Genomic DNA, 18,917 nt, shown 5'->3' with positions numbered 1-18,917 from the left:
TTAAGCCCTATTTAAAGATAACATTTGTATTGTACTACAAAATCACCTGACAGATTTCTTTTTATAATCTATCCTTAGAATGAATCCCTTATTAGACAGGACAAAAATTGCGTGTAAAATCGCAGTATCGTTCTAAAGACTGCTATATTCGCAATGTGTAATAGCTGCCAGTGATCGTAATATCGTTCGATTCTCGCAAAACCAAATCTTTCAACTTGCTTATAAATGATCGCTTGTCGGTTTAAAATTTCACCTTGTAATAAGTCGCTAGAAGCTGTAATACCTGATTTTGTGAACGACTAGCGACTTTCCATCTTTCTAGCGAACACTTGCTTGTAATAATGAGCTTGATAAGTATTCGCTCTTCAATCGCTGTTGTAAAAAAATCGTACTGTCTAATAACACCTTAAGCCTTCAATATCAGATTGGAGGGGGTCTGTCACGTGGCGCCCCACCAATCACCTAATATTACCTCTGCAGGTGGTCCGATGTACATAGTATATAGATGGCACACCGCAGCTCCGTCACTCTATTTAGTAGCCGTTCCCTATTCAAGCAGTTGTAGTTGAGCTGTAATAACCGGTGATGGCCACTACACAGTGTGACGGATGGAGCTGTGCTGTTCTGGTAACAGCTGATTGGTGGGGTAGCTGACCTCTACTGATCCTGTAGGGATAGGTCACCCGTATCAGAGTAGTGGACAGCCCCTTTAAGCATGGGAGAAAACTGACCCTTGGTATTCAGATATATCTGATCCCCCATCGCCGCTGTTCTCCGCCTCTTAGTACCTGGTATGTCTGCCTGTCTCTTACCATGTGCAGTCTTTCTCGTTGTTTGTCGGACTATGCTTTTCTTATTGCTTATGCAGATTTTTATTTCCAGCAGGGTCCCAGCTAAAATGAGTTCCCTCCTAGAACGCCTCCATGCCAAGTACAGCCAGAATCGACCATGGCCTGAAACGATTAAGTTGGTGCGACAGATTATGGTAAGACACTAGGGCTCTCTAAATGTCTGTGTGACCCCCTCTGCTATGTCTATGGGGAACTTGGACCAATATCTTAATTTTTGCAGGAGAAGAGGACTGCGATGATGACTGGAGATCACCAGCACTTAGTGAGTTGCCTGGAAACTCTACAGAAAGCTTTAAAAGGTGAGTAGTGATCTTTCCCCACTAATGCGGATTATTCTTCTCTAGTGAGACGTTAACGAGACTTTTCTGCTTTCAGTGTCTTCCTTGTCTGCCATGACGGACCGTCTGGAGTCCATAGCAAGACAAAATGGGTGAGATGTAAAAGTTGTATATATCATGTATGAAGCTGGCGACACGGACGCCGTACCCACATGTGCGTGCTCATCACGGATTATACAGGGGAGTTAGTCTGACCCTCGTGTAAGCCTCACTGTAGTAGGTAGAGTTGTACCCTCAGTGCCATCTATAAGCTTTTCAGTACAACCCATTTTGCCTACACGACTTGCCTACTGATGTATTTGAGTTGGTTAATCCCATTCACTAGTATGGAAGTTCACATACTTTTTGACATTTAGCATGTCATTTCAGATGTCAATGCAGTTTTCATACTAAAGCTAGTGTTATAGCAGTGTAGAGCTAACGTAAATGATACCTGTTCTCTAATAATTTGATGTGCCATCGCTGAGAAATCGAGTTTTGAAGAAACATGCAAATTAGCCCGGGCACGTGTTGATGTACTTTGTGTATAGACAAGACCCATTATGCTCTTCAGACTAATTTGCATGCATTTTTAAAGGGGTACTTCCATCTCCCAATATGTAGTTTGTGTGATAATATTAGCAAATACCTCCAATTTGAAATGTAATATAGTTCTCCTGATATAGCCATATCACTTACCTCATGTGCAGGGCATTGCAGCTTAGGTATCCATCGTCTGGGAGCCATACAGGCGTCTGTATGGCTCCCAGATCCTTCTGTGATCTTCCATCAGGTACGCTGCACGCCTCCCCTGCGTCTGGCTGACATCAGATCTCACACACACACACACACACACACACACACACACACACACACACACACACCACACTCACCCACCCCACTTCTTCCCACCCACCCCACGATCCCAGCAGCTGTGCTGCACGCCGTGCTCCTCTGCCTCCTGCCGACACTCACAGATCCGATCGCACACACTCACACATCAAACAGCGTACACGCACACACACACTGACGATATCGCACATACGCGCTCACACACTCACAACATCCGGAGATACCACATGCTTCCGCCCATGTGATCCTCCGGCAGGTCCTGGAAGGTCCCTGCACGCACAGTATCGCCGCCGAGAAGCAAGCGATATCACTGGATGTTGTGAGTGTGTGGATGCGATCTGATGTGTGTGTGAGGTGTGTGTGAGAGTGAGTGAGTGCGATCTGATGTGTGTGTCTGTTCTTATGTGTATGTGTGTGCGTGTGTGTTCCGCCGCTGCAGGACCTTGATGCGCTCTCCTGCTCCCGGTCGGCTTCTAGTGAGTATGATCGGGGGTCTTCTTTCTTCTGTCTTCTCTCTTCTGGGGGTGCCCGCTGCCTATAATGAAGTGTCCTGCAGTGTCTATAACTCTTTCACCGCTGCATGACACTTCATTATTGACCGCAGCTATGTCTTATTTTCAGGGGATGTCTTATATTAAAGCTTCCCTGAAAACTCCTAGGATGTCTTATTTTCGGAGGATGTCTTATTTTCGGGGAAATACGGTAATATTATTATTATTATTATTATTATTACATTATTACACCTACTACATATTGGGATGAGATCTTGGTGATGGGAATACCCCTTTTAAAGCTTGATTTCTCAGCGATGGCACATCGGATTATTACAAAACAGGTATCATTTATATTGTTATACTAGGACATTTACAGCCATAACGCTAACTTCAGTCACACTATGTTATTGACAAGCTTCTGTTAATGGGGTAGCCTTCTGCTGCATCTGGTATGTGAAGTTACATCTCAAGCTCAAGTGATGGCATTTGGGATATTTGAAGGTTGAAGAAGATCACTGGAATAATGTTTCTTTTTCGCTCCTAATTGGGAGACCCAGACAATTGGGTGTATAGCTATTGCCTCCGGAGGCCACACAAAGTATTACACTTAAAAGTGTAAGGCCCCTCCCCTTCTGGCTATACACCCCTAGTGGGATCACTGGCTCACCAGTTTTGTGCTTTGTGCGAAGGAGGCAACACATCCACGCATAGCTCCACTGTTTAGTCAGCAGCAGCTGCTGACTATGTCGGATGGAAGAAAAGAGGGCCCATACAGGGCTCCCAGCATGCTCCCTTCTCACCCCACTTCATGTCGGAGGTGTTTGTTAAGGTTGAGGTACCCATTGCGGGTACGGAGGCTGGAGCCCACATGCTGCTTCCTTCCCCATCCCTTTTTACAGGGCTCTGGGTGAAGTGGGATTCTATCGGTCTCCAGGCACTGAGACCGTGCTCCATCCACAGCCCCTGGTATCTGCTGGACATGGAGCGGAGTATCTTCAGGGACATGGCCCTGCTACATGGAGGTACTCTGTGTCCCTGTGGGGACCGCGCAGACACACGGCAGCACTGCTGGGTGTGTTAGTGCGCCAGGGACAGCGGCGCTGTCCGCACTAGTGCCATCGCACACCACAGCGTTGCTGGGTGTGTTAGTGTATTGGGTGACTACTGCGCTAACCGCCGCTGCCATTTTTATTTAAGGCGCCGCTGGGATTTGTGGTGCGCCGGGGACTTCCGCGCCGGCCAGCACTGATATGCCGGCCGCGCTTATTAACTCGAGTCCCCGGCTTCTGGGCCTAGTCTCCCTTCGTTACCGCCCACAGGCCTGACAGTCAGGGTAGGGGCGTGACGCTGCATAGCACAGCAGCGCTGAGAGCTGGAGTATGTTTTGCATACTCCACCCCTCTCACTGTGTGCACTGTGAAACCGGATTCCCGCACTTTCTCAGGCACGCCCACGGCTTCCTTCTCTACAAGGACGCCGGCAGCCATTAGTGTCAGTTTCTGTACGATACAGAGACAAGTGTGGAAGACCCTGGCATTCTGTTAGTCACACAATCGCTGCAACAGGCGTTAAGCAGCACCTGTGGTGCTAACCCCACTAGTGCAGAGGTGCACTTATAGATATGCTTGTACTATATACATTGCACTGTTTGGTCGCACGTTGTATATACCCTCCTGGATTGTGCGGAGGAGTTATCAGCATATTCTCTGTGTAAAACAAAGGTGCAGAACCACATGTTTTTCTATGCAGCCGGTACAGCATGTACGGCTATACGGCCGGCAGGTTACATAGACCCCCATTATATCCAACTCAGCCGGAGTCTCTGCTAATGGCCAGAGGATGAGGACGGTGTCTGCAGTATTTACTGACAGATTTTCTGAGACTATGGCTATGATACTAGAAGCCTAGCAGTCCGGACATGTCTCTCACAACATGGGCACTGTTGAATCATTGATCCATGGCCCCCCTCAGTGTGAACAACTAACAGCTCCGGGAATGTCACACGCATCCCAGAGTCACGGCTCTGCACAGACGTCAGTCCCAGACAGCCTAAGCGGGCTCACTATGAGCGGCCCTCGGTTTCATCAGGGTCCTAGCAGAAGGACTCTCTGTGTAATGAGGCGGAAGTAGCGGCTCAGGATTCTGATCCTGAGACCGCTCTCAATCTGGATACACCTAATGGTGACGCCATAGTGAATAATCTTATAGCGTCCATCAATAGAATGTTGGTTATTTCTCTCCCAGCTCCTCCAGTGGAGGAGTCAGCTTCACGTATTTTTCTGGACCACTCTGCCTTCAGAGAGGCAGTCCAGGAACACCACACTTATCCAGATATGCGCTTCTCCAAACGGCTTAGGATACACGTTATCCCTGCCCCCTGACGTGGTCAAGGACTGGACCCAGTGTCCCAAGCGGCATCCTCCAATCTCCAGGCTTGTAGCTAGATCCATAGTTGCAGTGGGAGATGGAGCTGCACTTAAAGATGCCACTGACAGACAGATGGATCTCTGGTCTAAATCCATCTATGAGACTGTCGGCGCACCGTTGGCTCCAGCATTCTCACCCTTGGGGCACTCCAAGCTATTTCAGCTTGTCTTACACAGATTGACACGGTTACACGTACATCTGTGCCGCAGGTGGCATCCTTAACCTCTCAAATGTCTGCATTTGTTTCTTACGCGATTCAGGTTGCCCTAGACTCTGCGAACCGTACGGCAGTAGCCTCCGCTGCTCCGTGTTTTTAAGCAGAGCCTGGTCTGCTCGTTAAGTGAATGGAAGGCAGATTCTGCTTCCAAAAAAGGTTGCTTAACCAGTTGCCTTTTTCTGCTGACCGACTGTTTGGTGAGCGTTTGGATGTAACCATTAAACAGTCCAGGGGTAAGGATTCATCCTTTCCTCAGCCCGGACACAACAAACCCCAACAGAGCAGGAGGCAGTCGTGGTTTCGGTCTTTTCGAGGCTCGGGCAGGTCCCATTTTTCCTCGTCCAATGTAGACTCAAAAGGATCAGAGGAGCTCAGATTCTTGGCGGGCTCAGTCACGCCCAAAAAAGAGACAGTCTGAAAACCCGCTTCCAAGGCGGCTTCCTCATGACTTGCGGCCTCCTCTCTCCGCATCCTAGGTCGGTAGCAGGCTCACCCGCCTTGGCGATATTTAGCTGCCATAGGTCAATGACCGTTCGGTGTGAGACATTCTGTCTCACGGGTACAGGATAGAGCTCACTTCTCGTCCTCCAACTCGATTCTTCAGAACTTCTCCACCTCCCGGCCGAGCCGCTGCTCTTCTGCAAACAGGGTGCACACTATAGGCAGAAAGAGTGATGACCCCCGTTCCTCTTCAGGAACAAGGTCACGGTTTTTACCCCAAATTATTTGCGGTGCCTATAAGAACGGGCCGTTCCGTCCCGTTCTGGATCTAAAACTGCTCAGCAAGCTCGTGACCAGGCGGTTCCGGATGGAATCCCTCCGCCATGTCATCGCCTCAATGTCCCAAGGAGATTTCCTAGCATCATTAGGCATCAAGGATGCTTATCCACACGTGCCGATTGATCCAGAGCACTAGCGTTTCTACGCTTCGTTATAGGAGACGAACACCTTCTGTTCGTAGCTCTACCTTCCGGCTAGCGACAGTCCCACTGGTCTTCGCCAAGGTCAGGGCAGCAGTAGTCACAGTCCTGCACTCTCAGGGTCACTCTGTGATCCCATATTTAGACGATCTACTTGTCAAGGCACTCTCTTAGGAAACATGCCGACACTGCCCGAACGTTGCGCTGGAGACTCTCTAGAGTTTTGGGTGGATCATCAACTTTTTGAAGTCAGATCCGACCCCGACCCTATCGCTAACATATCTAGGCATGGAGTTTCATACTCTCTCAGCGATAGTGAAGCTTCCGCTAGACGAACAGCATTCACTACGGGCTGCAATCTCTTCTTTAAGAACCAGTCGCACACATTGAGACGCCTCATGCACTTCCTACGTAAGATGGTAGCAATGGAGGCAGTTCTTTTCGCGCAGTTTCATCTGCGTCCACTACAATGTGACATTCTCCGCCAATGGGACGGGGAGTCGACCTCCCTCAACAGAGTCGTCTTTCTTTCTCAGGCGGCCAAGGAATCTCTACGGTGGTGGCTTCTTCCCACCTCATGGTCAAAAAGAAGGTCCTTCCTATCCCCATCCTGGGCGATAGTTACGACAGACGCGAGTCTATCAGGGTGGGGAGCAGTTTTTCTCCACCACAGCGCTCAGGGTACGTGGACTCAGCAAGAGTCCACCCTTCAGATCAATGTTCTTGAACACAGAGCAGTGTATCTTGCCCTACAAACCTTCCAACAGCAGCTGGACAGCAAGCAAATCCGACTTCAGTCGGACAACTCCACAGCGGTGGCATACATCAACCACCAAGGAAGAACGCGCAACCGGCAAGCCTTCCAGGAAGTCCGGCAGGTTCTGATGTGGGTGGAAGACACGGCATCCACCATATCCACAGTTCACATCCCAGGCGTGGAAAACTAGGAAGCTGACTTCCTAAGTCGCCGGGGTGTGGCCGAAAGGGTATGGTCTCTTCACCCGGACGGGTTTCGGGAGATCTGGCGCCGCTGACAGAGGCCGGACGTCGATCTAATGGCGTCACGGCACAACAACAATGTGCCAGCTTCATGGCACGGTTTCACAATCATCGAGCTCTGGCGGCAGACGCCTTAGTTCAGCATTGGTCGCAGTTCCAGCTACCTTATGTGCCACCTCTGGCATTGTTGCCCAGAGTGCTGCGCTAGATCAGGACCGACTGCGGCCGCGCCATCCTCGTCGCTACAGATTGGCCGAGGATGTTGTGGTTCCCGGTTCTGTGGTGCCTCACGGTAGGCTAACCGGGGGCACTACCAGACCAATCAGACTGGCTGTCTCAAGGGCCATTCTTCCATTTGAATTCTACGGCCCTCAACCTGATGGTGTGGCATTGAGTCCTGGAACCTAGTGTCGTCAGGATTACCTCAGGACGTGGTTGCCACCATGAGACAGGCTAGCATACCAACGTCCGCCAAGATTGACCACAGGACGTGGAAGATATTCTTATCTCGGTGCTCGGCGCAGGGTGTTTCTCCCTGGCCGGTTGCATCGTCTATGTTTCCTTCCTTCCTGCAATCTAGGTTGGAAAAAGGGTTGTCGCTCAGTTCCCTTTAGGGACAAGTCTCAGCGCTATCTGTATTTTTTCAGAAACGACTTCCTCAGGTACGCACGTTCCTACGGGGAGTTTGTCGTCTCAGCACTCCGTACAAGCGGCCGTTAGAGCCCTGGGATCTGAACAAGGTTCTAATTGCTCTCCAGATGCCGCCTTTCGAGCCTTTGAAAGAGGTCTCCCTTCCCGCTTTTCTCGGGAAGTGGCCTTCTAGTAACGGTCTCGTCTCTTAGGAGAGTTTCCGAGCTAGCAACGCTCTCATACAAATCTCCCTTCCTGGTCCTTCACCAGGACAGGGTAGTTCTGCGTCCGATTCCGGAATTTCTCCCTAAGGTGGTATCCCACTTTCATATCAATCAGGATATCACCTCACCTTCTTTGTGTCCTCGTCCAGTCCATCAATTTCAGAAGGATTTGCATCTGTTGGTTCTGGTGAGAGCACTCAGGTTCTACTTCCCGCATGGCGCTCCTGCGCCACCCGGATGCACTCTTTGTCCTTGTCGCTGGTCGGCGTAAACAGTCGCAAGCTTCTGAATCCACCCTGGCTCGGGGGATCGAGGAACCAATTCTTGAAACCTACAGTTCTACTGGGCTTCTGGTTCTCTCAAGGCTGAAGGCCCATTCTACCAGAGCCGTGGGTGCATCCTGGGCATTACGGCACCAGGCTACGGCTCAGCAGGTGTGTCAGGCACCTACCTGATTGAGTCTGCATACTTTTACCAAGCATTTTCAGGTGCATACCTACGCTTCGGCAGACGCCAGCCTAGGTAGATAAGTCCTTCAGGCGGCGATTGCCCACCTGTAGGAAAGGGCTGTTTGACGGCCCTATCACGAGGTATTCTTTTACCCACCCAGGGACTGCTTTTGGACGTCCCAATTGTCTGGGTCTCCCAATTAGGAGCGAAAAAGAAGAAGGGAATTTTGTTTACTTACCGTAAATTCCTTTTCTTCTAGCTCCAATTGGGAGACCCAGCACCCGCCCTGTTTTCTCGGGGTTTTTCTGTTTTTTTCGGGTACACATGTTGTTCATGTGGTATGGTTCAGTTCTCCGATGTTTCCTCGGATTGAATTGGTCTTTAAACCAGTTATTGGCTTTCCTCCTTCTTGCTTTGGCACTAAAACTGGTGAGCCAGTGATCCCACTGGGGGTGTATAGCCAGAAGGGGAGGGGCCTTACACTTTTAAGTGTAATACTTTGTGTGGCCTCCGGAGGCAATAGCTATACACCCAATTGTCTGGGTCTCCCAATTGGAGCTAGAAGAAAAGGAATTTACGGTAAGTAAACAAAATTCCCTTCTTTGCAAAGAATACTGTCAGTAAAAGTGCAGGAGACCTAGAGTGTACTCCAGGGTTTATACACAAGATAGTGGCCAGGAGTACACCGCTTGAAGTATAATAACTCCGAGAGGTATGTTCCATGATGTGGCACCATCCTAATCTCCAGAGATACTGGGAAGGTCCACTAGATGTGGTAAAGTCTATCAAGTGTTCATGGTCCTAACCCCTTTATCCACATTTGGTTGACTAAAAGAAATATTGGTGTGAACAGTTAGAATGGTATAAGTGGCCTGGAAACGTATAGCACACCAAGGGGCAAAAGTTAATTGGCTGCTTCCAATGCATCATGTCATGACTATTTCTGAAAAAACATAGTCCCCATGGTTAGATACTCCACAATTAGGCTGCTTTCACACATCCGTTTTTTGCTGAGCGGCACAATACGGCGCTTTGCAGAAAAAACGCAACCTTTTTTTTGCCGCCGCTTGCGTTTTTTCCCACATAGACTTGCATTAGCGCCGTATTGTGCCGCATGGCCTTGCGTTGCATCCGTTTTTTTGCCGGATGCGGCAGACTTTGCCTATGCGGCGGCTGGATGGAACGTTGCCTGGCACGTTTTTTTGTGCTGGCGAAAAAATACGCGATTTACAATGCAAGCCTATGGACGCCGGATGCGGCGCCTTGCGGCAAAAAACGCATCCGGCCGTTGGATGCTTTTTTTTGCACTGTGCATGCTCAGCATCAAGCCGCATCCGTCAAAAACGGTTGCCGCATGGAAAAACGTATGCAACGGATCCTGTTTTTCCGCCACATCCGTTGCATAGGTTTTTGAGCCGGATTGAGCCGCACTGCAAAAACCGGATGTGTGAAAGCAGCCTAAGACCCTGACTTACTAGGGATAGAGGTTTATGGGATATTACGGGCTTTCTGTAAGGCAATGAGTGGCGTTCACCACTCATTGCTGTAGATTCAACACTCTGTGGTTAGCACTGTCGCTTTGCCATCCTGGGGTCCTTGCTTCCATTCCCACCAAGGAGAACATCTGTGAGGAGTTTGTATGTTCTCCCTGTGTTTGTGTGGGTTTCCTCTGGATACTCCAGTTTCTAACCATACATTAAAGGCATGTTGATAACTGTGAATCGCTGTGAACTATGATGGAGCTATATAAGCAAAACCTAATAAATACATGATAATTAAGCAAATTTGACGGTTGTAATTCTGACGTCTATCTCCCTTGACTCTAGTCTTACGTCACATTTAAGTCCCAATGGCACAGAGTGTTACATCAGCTCTGACCTGTTCTACCTAGAGGTTCATCTAGATCCAGAAGGGCAGCTGTCTGACGTCAAGGTCGCTCATCAGGGGGAAAGCCCCATGGTAAGTGTAAGCGAGGGGTAATGGGCGAGTGCAGCTTTAGCTCTTTCTAATATATCATAGGTACCACTATTATCTCAGACCTTCACTGATTTCCAAAAGAGTTTTGCAGACAATATACCTTTACCATACATGATTATTTTCTATATTTACTTTTGGCTTGTAGCAGCAGCACATGGCCACTTATCTGCAGTATTTGAGGACAAGGTTCATTTTGGGGTTTACACCTTCAATGACGTGATCTATACCAGCTAGCTTTCTTACCGCTGTAGGCGTTACTGAACCTTATGATCTTTGCTTTGGCCAATACTTGTTCATGGTCATAGATTGTAGCTTGCGAGCAGGACCTCACTCCTCTTGGGATACGTTGCACTATAATATCTTCTGTTTGTAAAAGTCTCCTCTGAGTTGTGAAGTGCCGCAGAATATGTAGGCGCTATAGAAATAAAACATTATTAACAATAATAATAATAATTTGTTTTTGCCTTTTACAGAGCAGTCCAGAACTTGTTCAGCAACTACGGTTGGTTTATTTTTATTACATACAGATATACAGTAGTTTACTTTAGGGTTTAATTACAGAGATTATTACAAATCAATCCACAATTATATATTTTTAATACATTTAAGAACCCCAATCTTTCTGCAATGTAACAGAAATCTAAATCCACACTTCTGGTCTATTCAAATCAACTATCGGGGCCTCAGCCAACAGAAAAACAATGTTGCTTTCTGGTATCCGCTATGTTGGTTAAGACCCCGCCCCTTCTGGTCACATGGGTATGACATCAGCACAGGTCCTTCTAGTCACTAAGTAAAACGATTTTATGATAGAATTAGCACAAATAACAGGGGAAGGATGGACAGGCAAGGGGTGGGAATCGCTCTGAATACCTTCCCCAGCTATCAGCTGATCGGCAGCTGCTTTCATTCAGAAAGCTGCTCATTTTACAAACTTTACTTGCTTGTGTTTCAAAACCTATACATCCTAGCTGAGCACTAAAGGTATGTATAGAATCAGCCTGAAATTGCCAGTATAGCACTGGCTTTAGGTTAGTTATATAGGAAAATCCTGGTGATTGGTGCGCTTTAATATACTCTCCCACCTCTGCTTTCTTCAGTATCCAGTGCCAGTGTTCTCCTCTTCTCCATGATGTCGCCCCTCTGCAGATTTTCCAGGTCACACTGCGCTTTGCGTGACACCAAAATTATTTTTCCATGTAAGTCTATGAAGCTTCAGAACAAGACTCCATAGGCTTACATTGTAAAAGAGACTTCTGGCTCACACATAAGAGAGCGTAGAGTGATAGTCTGAAGAGGGGGAAGTCACTGAGAAGAGGAGCAGACTGGCACTGGATCCCAGAGAAAGCAGCTCTAGTTGAGTTGAGTTCCTGATGTATATAAAGCGCTGTGGAATTAATAGCGCTATATAAATGAATAAATATTATTATATTATTATTATTATTATATTAATACACTCACACTACATTATATGCACATACATACACATTTAAAGGAGTATTCCCATCTCCAACAACCTATCCTAATATGTAGTATGTTTATTATTATTTTCTTTATCGTTCCTATGGGAGACCCAGCCCATGGGTGTTTAGCTTCTGCCTCCGGAGGACACACAAAGTACTACACTTAAAAGTGTAGCTCCTCCCTCTGAGCTTATACACCCCCTGGAGAACCAGATCTAGCCAGTTTATCGCTTTGTGTTCAGGAGGCATACATCCACACATGCATTCTCATCTGATTTGTTTGATTTTTGGAAAGAGTTTGAAGAAATGCGGGTCCAAGTCTGGACTCCCGGCATGTCCCTTCTCACCCCACTGTGTCGGCGGTGTTGTTAAGGTTGATTTCCAAGGCTGGAGCCTTACATGCCGCGCTCCTTCACCATCCCTCCTGGGCTCTGGCTTGAAGTGGGAGCCAGCACGGTCTCCATGCCTGGCAGGAGTCCGGTCTCCATCCACAGCCCCTTGAGGATCCTGTTGGACCGGAGCACTCATCCCCAGGGACCTGGCCCTGCGTCTCAGCAGCTAAGTACCTGAGACTTTTGTTTGATTATTTTGCCTTTTCCGGCGGGTTCTCTTGCTTTTGCCTGAGAACCGCGCCGATGGTGCCTGCTTGTCGGCCTCGCCGCTTAAATTTAGGCCCCGGCTTCGCCGGAGGCCTAGTTTCGTTTTCCTGCCCTCACATGTCACTCATGCAGAGGGACAGGCTCGGCTCCTCCCGGCGGCCGTTCTACACAGGGGAGGGACACTCCCCACTGCTGGGGCGTCCCTCCTCCCCTGCAGGTCTCTATAGCCCTCCAGTTCCCGCTCTCCTATAGGAACGCCCCCTAGTCCCACCCCCTCTCCTCGCTCTGGTGGCCATTTCTCACACAGAGTTCACTCTGCTCTGGGACATTCTGCACTCTGCATCTCTGCTGAGGTGCTGTGCACTGGGGGACCGGGCTTCGGGATCTGGAGGGCACACAACACCGCGCCCAGCGGTCTGGTAAGCCACAGCCGGTCTCCGGTTGTGGACCTCTGTATATTCTCCCTGGGGTTCATTCTCTGCAAAGCCCCCACTCCAGCAGCATGTCTCACACAAGGAGCAAGGCTCCAAAGCTTTATTCAGTATGCACTACATGTAAGCTCCTGATGCCTGAGCCGAGCACTTATCCACACTGTGATGGTTGCTCTAACTTAGCGGTGCCACAGCCTGGAGTCTCACCCCCAGTGGTCTCTCAGGTTGCTGCTGCACCTGTGGCTGAACCCCGGCCTGGGTAGAGTCCTTTTCTAGGTCCATATCCCAGTCATTTGCTGAGTCCATGGGACTTTTGTCCAGGACTTTGATGAATATGCATCAGCCCTCCTCACAGGGTGCCTCTAATACTCTTGACAGAGGATTCCTATCCTCTGACCTCCGTCCATCAGAGCTCACAGAGGATTCATCATCAGGTCCCAGACCCCGTCCTTCTAAGAGAAGGCGCAGGGTTTCCTCCCCCTCCTCGTCCCACGGCTCTGTCTCAAGAGCTGACTAGCAAGATGAGGAGGCTATGTATCCCATCGATTTCTCTGAGGGTGACTCAGATCTTAGTGACTTGATTGCTTCTATTAATTCTGTGCCGGATCTCAATCCGCCAATCTCAGAGGAGCAACCCTCTTTGGCAGAAAAACATCAGTTTACCTCGCCTAAGAGAGTGAAGAGTGTGTTCTTTAACCACTCCAGTTTTCAGACCGCTGTGACCAAGCCCAGGGCCTTCCCTGACAAACACTTTCCAAAGCGTGGTTCTGATGATCGGTTTCCATTTCCACCTGAGGTGGTCAAGGAGTGGTCTCACTCCCCAAAGGTAGACCCTCCGGTGTCTAGGCTCTCAGCCCGGACCGTTGTGTCGGTGGCTGACGGCACCTCACTTAAGGATTCCACTGACCGTCAGATTGACCTTTTGGCCAAATCTGTGTATGAAGCTGCGGGGGCCGCGTTTCCCCCGACTTTTGCAGCAGTGTGGGCTCTCAAAGCCATCTCTGCTTCTCTGGAGGAGATGCATTCCCTCACCAAGGAATCTATGCCTGAGATGGTTACCTTAACCTCTCAGGCTTCAGCTTTTTCATCTTATGCCATGTCTGCAATGCTAGAGGCTGCTCACCGCACTGCGGTGGCTTCAGCTAATTCTCTTGTTATCCGCAGGATTTTGTGGCTTCGAGAGTGGAAGGCAGATTCTTCTTCCAAGAAGTTTCTTGCTGGGCTCCCTTTTGCTGGTTCACGGCTGTTTGGTGAACAGCTGGATGAAATCATTAAGGAAGCTACTGGCGGGAAGAGTACTTCCATGCCACAAACCAAAACCAGGAAACCCGCCCAGGGTAGAAATTAATCGAGGTTTCGTTCCTTTTCGTTCCTCCAACTGGTCATCCTATAAGCCTTCCGCCTCGTCCGCTAACTCAGCCAAGGATCAGAAATCCAACTGGCGCCCAAAAGCGCGTCCGCAGAAGTCCGCAGGAGGTTCTGCCACTAAGGCAGCCTCCTCATGACTCTCGGCCCGCTCCAGCCACGTCCTCAGTCGGTGGCAGGCTCTCCCACTTTGGCGACGCTTGGTTAAAGCAAGTCTCCGATCAGTGGGTGAGAGACATCATATCTCACGGCTACAGGATAGAATTCTCTTCCAGCCCGCCAAACAGATTTTTTCTCTCAACTCCCCCCTGCTCCAAGGCCGCCGCCTTCTCACAGGCCGTGGCATCCTTGCAGGCAAACGGTGTGATTGTACCAGTTCCTGCTCGGGAACGGTTCAGAGGTTTTTACTCAAACCTCTTCCTAGTTCCAAAAAAGGACGGTACCTTCCGGCCCATCCTGGATCTCAAGCTTCTCAACAAGCATGTCCGGGTGCGGCATTTTCGCATGGAGTCTCTGCGATCAGTCATTGCCTCTATGACGAAAGGGGATTTCCTGGCGTCCTTCGACATCAGAGATGCCTATCTACATGTGCCAATCGCAGTGTCACACCAGCGTTGGTTACGTTTTGCGATAGGAGAGGATCATTTCCAATTCGTGGCTCTCCCCTTCGGGTTAGCCACGGCCCCTCGGGTATTCACCAAGATCATGGCGGCAGTGATTGCGGTCCTGCACCTCCAGGGGTTGGCAGTGCTTCCTTACCTGGACGACCTTCTGGTCAAGGCTCCATCCAGCGCAGACTGTCAGCGGAGTGTCTCGCTCACTCTCGCCACTCTAGCCCAATTCGGGTGGCTTGTCAATCTTCCCAAGTCCACCCTGATTCCGACCCAGAGTCTCACGTACCTAGGGATGCAGTTCGAGACTTTGCCGGCACTTGTGAAGTTGCCCTTAGTCAAACAGCAGTCTCTCCGGCTAGCGGTGCGCTCTCTGCTGCGGCCCCGCCGTTATTCCCTCAGGCGCCTGATGCAGGTGCTGGGTCAAATGGTGACGTCCATGGAGGCGGTTCCCTTTGCCCAGTTCCATCTGCGCCCCCTGCAGCTGGACTTTCTCCGCTGTTGGGGCAAGCGGCCTTCCTCCTTACACAGGTTAGTGGCTCTGTCGCCACGGACCAAGATCTCTCTTCAGTGGTGGCTTCGACCCCTCTCCCTGTCCCAAGGGCGCTCCTTTCTGACTCCGTCCTGGGTGATTCTCACCACGGATGCCAGCCTATCCGGCTGGGGAGCGGTATATCTCCACCACAGAGCACAGGGCACTTGGACTCCGTCCGAGTCAGCCCTTTCAATCAATGTGCTGGAAACCAGAGCTGTGCTTCTAGCTCTCCTAGCCTTTCACCACCTGTTGGCGGGCAGGCACATTCGAGTCCAGTCAGACAACGCGACAGCGGTTGCCTACATCAATCACCAAGGCAGGACACGCAGCCGCCTGGCAATGTTGGAGGTCCAACGCATTCTTCAATGGGCGGAGGACTCCAAGTCCACCATATCCGTAGTCCACATCCCAGGCGTAGAAAACTGGGAGGCAGATTATCTCAGCCGTCAATCCGTGGACGGTGGCGAGTGGTCCCTGCACCCGGCAGTGTTTTAGTCAATCTGCCGCAAGTGGGGCACTCCGGACGTGGACCTAATGGCATCCCGTCTCAACAACAAGGTTCCGGTTTACGTGGCTCGCTCCCACGATCCTCAGGCCGTCGCCGCGGACGCTCTGGTTCAGGATTGGTCCCAGTTTCGTCCGTCCTACGTGTTTCCCCCTCTAGCTCTCTTGCCCAGAGTCCTGCGCAAGATCAGAATGGAGGGCCGTCGAGTCATCCTCATTGCACCGGACTGGCCCAGGCGAGCTTGGTATCCGGACCTGCTCCAACTGTCCGTAGAGATGCCGTGGCATCTTCCGGATCGTCCAGATCTACTCTCGCAAGGTCCGTTTTTCCGCCCGAATTCTGCGGCACTCAATTTGACGGCGTGGCTCTTGAGTCCTGGATTTTGACGGCTTCAAGTATTCCTCCTGAAGTCAGCTCCACTATGACTCGGGCCCGTAAGTCTTCCTCCGTCAAGATCTATCACAGGACTTGGAAAATTTTCCTGTCCTGGTGTCGCTCTTCCGGCCATCCTCCTTGGCCATTCTCGTTGCCGACCCTTCTGTCTTTTTTACAGTCCGGTCTGCAGCTAGGACTGTCCCTCAACTCTCTCAAGGGACAAGTCTCAGCTCTATCAGTGCTGTTCCAGCGGCGTCTCGCCCGGCTGGCTCAGGTCCGCACCTTCATGCAAGGCGCGTCTCACATCATTCCGCCTTATCGGCGGCCCTTGGATCCCTGGGACCTTAACTTGGTCCTCACGGTATTGCAGAAACCCCCTTTTGAGCCCCTTAGGGAGGTTTCTTTGTATCGTTTTTCTCAAAGGGTGGCCTTTCTAGTTGCCATAACTTCTCTCAGGAGAGTCTCTGATTTGGCTGCGCTCTCCTCGGAGTCACCTTTTTTGGTTTTTCACCAAGACAAGGTAGTTCTCCGTCCGACTCCGGACTTTCTTCCTAAGGTGGTCTCTCCCTTCCACCTTAACCAGGACATTTCCTTGCCTTCCTTCTGTCCGGCCCCTGTTCATCGCTTTGAGAAAGCGCTGCATTCTCTGGATCTAGTGCGTGCTCTCCGGATTTATGTGTCTCGCACCGCTGCGCTTAGGCGGTGCACCTCTCAAGCTTTTCAAAGCACACTCGACCAGAGCTGTCGGTGCCTCTTGGGCTTTTAGGCACCAGGCTACGGCTCAACAAGTCTGTCAGGCTGCCACTTGGACTAGCCTGCATACCTTTTCAAAGCACTACCAAGTGCATGCTCATGCTTCGGCAGATGCGAGCTTGGGCAGACGCATCCTTCAGGCGGCTGTCGCCCACTTGTGAAGTTAGGCTCCGCCTACTTCTTAGTTTTCTTTATCGTTCCTATGGGAGACCCAAACCATGGGGTGTATGCTACTGCCCCCGGAGGACACACAAAGTTACTACACTCAAAAACGTGTAGCTCCTCCCTCCTAGCATATACACCCCCTGCTAGCCAGATCTAGCCAGTTTCTTGCTTTGTGTCAGGAGGATCACACACACACATGCATTCTCTTTTGATTTTTCATTTTTTCTAAAGATTTGGAAGAAAAGCGGGTCCACTGGACTCCCGGCATGTCCCTTCTCACCCCCCTGGCGGCGGTGCTGTTAAGGTTGACTTCAGGGCAGGAGCCCTTCATGCCGCGCTCCTTCACCATCCCTTAGGGGCTCTGGCTTGAAGTTGGAGCCAACACGGTTCTCACTGCCTTGCAGGAGACCGGCCTCCATCCGCAGCCCTTGTGCAGGACCCTGCTGGAAGGAGCACTGAACCCCCACCCCACCAGGGACTGGGCCCTGCGTCTCAAAGCTAAGTAGCCTATCCGCCTTGGGAGCAGTATATCTCCACCGTGGAGCGCAGGGCGCTTGGACTCTGTCCGAATCAGCCCTCTGGATCAATGTGCTGGAAATCAGAGCTGTATTTCTTGCTCTCTAAGCCTTCACCATCTGTGGGCGGCTAGGCACATTCGAGTCCAGTCGGACAACGTGACAGCGTTTTCCTACATCAGCTTCCAGGGCGGGACACTCAGCCGCCTGGCAATCATGGCGGCTCAACATCCTTCAGTGGACAAGGGACTCCTAGTCCACCGTATCCGCAGTCCACATCCTAGATGTGAAAACTACGAGGCAGGCTATTTCAGCTGTCCTACCGTGGTCCACAATCCTCAGGTTTTGCGGTAGACACACTGGTTCATGTTTGATCCCAGCTTTGTCCCTTTACGAATTTCACCCTCTACCTCTTGTCCAGAGTCCTGCGCAAGATCGGTAAAGGGGGCCGTCGGGTCATTCTTCCAGACTGACCCAAGCAGGCTTGGTACTCTGACCTGCTCCTTCTGTCCGTTGGGTTGCCTTGGCATCTTCCGGACCGTTCAGACCTTTTCTCAAGAGGTCCGTTTTTTCCCGTCAGAATTCTGGATTCTCAGATTGACGGCGTAGCTCTTGAGTCCTGGATCTTGGCGACTTCTGATATCCTTCCTGAAGTCATCTCCACTATGACTCGAGCTCCAAAGTGTCCTTTGACCTTTTTTGGCCTTGCCGACCCTCCTGTCCCTTCCACAGTCCGGTCTACAGCTAGGACTATCCCTCATTAAGGGACAGGTCTCGGCTCTGTCAGTATGTGCCAGCGGCGTATCGTCCGGCTGGCTCCGGTGCGCTCCTTTAAGGGCGCATCTCACATCATTCCGCCTTCCGGCGGCCTATGGAGACCTGGGACCTTAATCCGGTCCTCCCGGTTCCCGGAAACCCCCCTTTGCGCCTCTTGGGGAGGTTTCTTTGTTGTATCTTTCACAGAAAGTAGTCTTTCTAGTGGCTATAATTTCCCGCCAGAGAGTTCTGGCTGCACTCTCTCGGAGTCACCCCCTTTTTTGGTCTTTTGCATCAAGACAAGGTGGTCTTCATCCGACTCCGGACTTTTTTCCCTAAGGCGGTTACTGCTTCCACCTTATCCGGGGCAATTTTCCTGCCTTCCTTTTGTCCGGCTCCTGTTCATCGCTTGAGGAAGCGTTGCATATCCTGGATCTGGTGCGGGCGCTCCGGATCTATGTGTCTCGCACCGCCGTTATTAGGCGG

At 50.6% G+C, this 18,917-nt stretch overlaps 1 protein-coding gene across 3 annotated transcripts in view; it reads left to right on the top strand.

The window, feature by feature from the left end:
• MED1 (mediator complex subunit 1) overlaps nt 1–18,917 on the top strand; it is a 100,339-nt gene that overhangs the window by 14,345 nt on the left and 67,077 nt on the right. For 2 of the 3 annotated variants that reach the window (XM_075350124.1, XM_075350126.1), the window contains exons 2-6: nt 886–985; nt 1,072–1,150; nt 1,227–1,281; nt 10,208–10,340; nt 10,832–10,860. In XM_075350124.1, the coding sequence (XP_075206239.1) occupies nt 899–985; nt 1,072–1,150; nt 1,227–1,281; nt 10,208–10,340; nt 10,832–10,860 (383 nt within the window). In that variant the 5' untranslated portion in view covers nt 886–898. Of the gene's footprint in view, nt 1–882; nt 986–1,071; nt 1,151–1,226; nt 1,282–10,207; nt 10,341–10,831; nt 10,861–18,917 lie in introns of all 3 variants that reach the window. The other variant, XM_075350125.1, reaches the window with a different exon arrangement.

The sequence above is a fragment of the Anomaloglossus baeobatrachus genome, chromosome 5, assembly GCF_048569485.1.
Source record: "Anomaloglossus baeobatrachus isolate aAnoBae1 chromosome 5, aAnoBae1.hap1, whole genome shotgun sequence".
NCBI classification, from domain to species: Eukaryota; Metazoa; Chordata; class Amphibia; order Anura; family Aromobatidae; genus Anomaloglossus; species Anomaloglossus baeobatrachus.
Note: the sequence above shows the minus strand (reverse complement) of the source record. Positions and strands in the feature narration are given on the sequence as shown.